This window comes from Silene latifolia, chromosome 11, assembly GCF_048544455.1.
Source record: "Silene latifolia isolate original U9 population chromosome 11, ASM4854445v1, whole genome shotgun sequence".
NCBI lineage: Eukaryota > Viridiplantae > Streptophyta > Magnoliopsida > Caryophyllales > Caryophyllaceae > Silene > Silene latifolia.
The window spans coordinates 190,066,900-190,070,909 of NC_133536.1; the positions used below are offsets into that span (position 1 = coordinate 190,066,900).

General features: G+C 39.4%; 1 protein-coding gene across 1 annotated transcript; it reads right to left on the reverse strand.

The window, feature by feature from the left end:
• Positions 1 to 203: 203 nt before the first annotated feature.
• Positions 204 to 941, reverse strand: LOC141614518 (uncharacterized). Its single transcript, XM_074433263.1, has 3 exons — positions 829 to 941; positions 521 to 648; positions 204 to 469 (listed from the first exon to the last, which is right to left on the reverse strand). Exons 1-3 carry the CDS (start codon positions 939 to 941, stop codon positions 204 to 206), a joined length of 507 nt encoding a protein of 168 aa, XP_074289364.1.
• Positions 942 to 4,010: the final 3,069 nt, after the last annotated feature.

A 4,010-nucleotide genomic window follows, 5' to 3' on the forward strand; every position in this document is an offset into this window, starting at 1 on the left:
CCAAAGTTCACCGCTTCTTACTACTCAACCAACCAAACAATTTATGATCGAACACACATTTAGATAATTTACTAACAGAAATGATCACAAATTAACGCGGTGTTATATCCTACCCCCATAAAAAAAAAGAGTTACGTCCTCGTAACTAACATACCTTATGCAAACAAATGAGGATACTTCTCTTTTATCTCATCCTCAACCTCTCATGTAGCTTCCTCAACATTATGATTAGACCATAAAACTTTCACCAAAATGACCTCACAATTTCTATTTCTCCTCAACTTTTTGTCTAAAATCTCCTTAGCCACCTCCTCATAAGACAAATTCTCATCCAATTCGACTGTCTCAACTTCTAACACAAGATTAGGATCGCTCACATACTTTCTCAATTGTGAAACATGAAAAACATTATAAACTCTTGCCAAAGCTGGTGGAGGTGCAAGACGATATGCCACTTCACCAATTCTATCTAAAATCTCATAAGGTCCAATGTACTTCTGACTCAACTTTCCTCTCTTACCAAACCTCATCACCCTCTTCATTGGTGATACTTTTAACAACACCTTGTCTTCTACAGCAAACTCAATCTCACTCCTCTTCAAGTCTGCATAACTCTTTTGTCGATCTTGTGCAGCTCTTATCTTTTCTCTAATTACATGTACTTGCTCAATCATCTACTGAATCAATTCAGGACCCAATGTCACAGCTTTAGTGACATCGTCCCAACAAACTGGACTCCTACACTTTCTCCCATACAAAGCTTCAAATGATGCCATACCAATACTAGCATGATAACTATTGTTATAAGAAAATTCTATTAAGTCCAACCTTTCTTCCCATGATCCTCCAAATTCCAAAACACAAGCTCTTAACATGTTCTCTAAAGTCTGAATAGTTATTTCCGTCTGTCCATCTATACCTGGATTAAATGCAGTGCTCATTTTCAAAGTCGTACCCATACACTCCTACAATTCTTGCCAAAACTTAGAGATAAACCTCGAATCACGATCAGAAACAATATCCTTAGGAATTCCGTGTAACCACACGACATTCTTAACATATGCTCTAGCTAACTCAACCTTACTCCAAGTATCCTTCATTGGAATAAAGTGTGTTGTCTTAGTCAAACGATCTACTATCATCCAAATCATATTATTCCCTTTCTGAGTACGAGGTAAACCAACGATAAAATCCATTGAAATACTCTCCCACTTCCATTCAGGTACATCCAAAGATTGTACTTTTCCTTGTGGTCTCTTATGTTCACCTTTTACCCTTTGGCAAACTAGACATCTAGAAACAAACTCAGCAACTTCCTTTTTCATTCCTGGCCACCAAAATGTCTTCTTCAAATCCTTGCACAACTTATCTCCTCCAGGATGCACAAAATATGGCGTAGAATGTGCTTCAGTCAAAATCTTTCTTTTCAATTCCATGTCATAAGGTACACACCACCTTCTATCGAATCTGAAACCTCCATCTACCCCTACAACAAATTGTGACGGCACGCCTTCCTCCACAGCCGCGCGCCACTTCTCCAACTTCGGATCTCCTTTCTGGTTCTCTCGGATTTCTGCATACAGTTCTGGTTCAACCGTCAGATCTCCAACTGAATCCCCTTTCCTTATTACACAAATTCCCATTTCCTTTAATTCATCTTGCAACCTAACCCGTGACATAGCTAAACATAAGGCATGAACCGACTTCCTACTCAAAGCATCTGCTACTACATTAGCCTTTCCCTCATGGTAAATTATCTCCATATCATAATCTCCAATTAATTCTATCCACCTCCTTTGTCTCATATTAAGCTCCTTCTGAGTGTAAATATACTTAAGGCTCTTATGATCAGAAAATACCTTAAAAGTAGCTCCATATAAATAATGCCTCCATAACTTAAGAGCAAACACGACCGCCCCTAGCTCCAGATAGTGCGTTTGGTAATTATCTTTATAAGGTCTCAACTGTCTCGAAGCATAGGTGATTACTCTCCCTCTTTGCATTAGCACACATCCCAATCCATTTTTCGAAGCATCGGTATACACCTCAAAATCCTCACTCCCTTCTGGTAAAGCTAATATAGGTGCTGTGGTCAAACGCTCCTTCAAGGTTAGAAAAGCTGTTTCACAACCCTCGTCCCACTTAAACCTATTCTCCTTTCTCATCAACGCAGTCAAAGGCTTAGCTAACTTAGAGAAATTCTTCACAAACTTCCTATAATAGCCAGCCAATCCTAGAAAACTTCGCACATCCGCCACATTCTTTGGTTTCTCCCACTTAGTTACCGCTTCGATCTTACCTGGATCAACCGACACTCCCTCCTTTGAAACTACGTGTCCCAAAAATGCTACTTTATCCAACCAAAACTCACACTTACTCAACTTAGCATATAAATCATTCTCCCTCAATGTTTTCAAAACGATTCTTAAATGCTTCTTATGCTCCTCTTTATTCTTAGAGTACACAAATATGTCATCAATAAAGACTACTACAAACTGATCAAGATAAGAACTAAACATTATATTCATAAAATCCATAAATCCTGCGGGTGCATTAGTCAAACCAAAAGGCATAACTACAAACTCGTAATGCTCATACCTCGTCCTAAAAGCAGTCTTAGGCACATCTTCCTCCTTAACTCTCAACTGATGGTATCCCGACCTTAGATCAATTTTAAATAAAACTCTAACTCCATTCAACTGATCGAATAAATCATCAATCCTAGGCAAAGGGTATCTATTCTTAACTATTACATTGTTCAGCTCTATGTAATCTATGCATAATCTCATACTCCCATCCTTCTTCTTAACAAATAAAACTGGCGCTCCCCAGGGCGACACACTTGGTCTTATATAACCTCTCTCTAGCAGTTCCTCCAACTGCTTCTTCAACTCCTCCAACTCCTTAGGCCCCATCCTGTAAGCTGCCTTAGAAATAGGTCCAGTCCATGGTTTAAGCTCAATATTAAAGTCCACATCTCTCTTTGGAGGTAAACCTGGAATTTCTTCTGGAAACACATCCTAAAACTCACTTACTACAGGAATTTCGCCCGCACCTTTTACCGCCTCACGCGTGTCCCACACGTGGCACAAAATCAACTCTCCTCCCTTTCTCAAACAAGACTTCAAGGTAACCGTTGATATAAGTCTCACTTTAGGTTTCACCACAAATCCCCTATAAGACACTCTTACTCCTTTTGGTCCTTTCAAAGATACTTTCTTTTGATAACAATCTATGAAAGCTCTATTTCTACTCAACCAATCCATTCCCAAAATAATCTCAAATCCTCCTAACGGAAATTTTATTAAATCCATAGGAAATAAAACTTCGCCTATAAGGATATTCACATTCGTAAACATTTTGGTGCATATCATCGATTCCCCAGAAGGTATTATTACTTTATCTTTAATTACTACTGGGTCACCCAATCCTATCACTTTAGCATGGTCACTAGATATAAATGAATGAGTTGCTCCCGAATCAAACAAAACATAAGATGGCTTAGAGTTGGTTAGAAAAGTACCAGAAACCACATGAGCATCTCCCTCAGCTACCTCTTTTCCTATCATAAACAACTTGCCACTATTCTTCACACCACCCTGCACCGTAGATGTCGACGCCACTCCTTGTTTTCCGGTGCCATTCTGGTTCTCTCCATTTCCATTGCCTTGGCTATTGTTTACGCGATTCCGAAAGTTGTTGCTATTGTTATAGCTTCTTTGATTATTCCATGATCCATTAAAATGATTGCTTCCATAGCTAGGCGCTGGTGTTTTAAATCCATTAAAATTTCCACTACTAAATCCTCCATTCATATTATTCATGCTATTCCTTCTCGCAGTAATCCTACACTCCACAATCTTGTGAATAAACTTTCCGCATCCATAGCATTGTGGTCTCTTCATACCACTCGCTCCGCTTGTCGTCCTACCATGTCCGAAACCACCTCCACTCACGGCTCCACCGGCAGAAAACGAACGACGTTGATTGAAATTCTGCTACTTGTTTCC

Bases quoted from the DNA above. Each gene is read 5' to 3' on its own strand.
- LOC141614518 (XM_074433263.1), bottom strand. From the start codon at position 941: ATGAGCACTGCATTTAATCCAGGTATAGATGGACAGACGGAAATAACT. The intron at 649-828 runs GTTGGACTTAAT...ACATGTAATTAG, and splicing joins GGAGGATCATGGGAAGAAAG to AGAAAAGATAAGAGCTGCAC. The intron at 470-520 runs GTAAGAGAGGAA...ATGAGATTTTAG, and splicing joins GAAGAGGGTGATGAGGTTTG to ATAGAATTGGTGAAGTGGCA.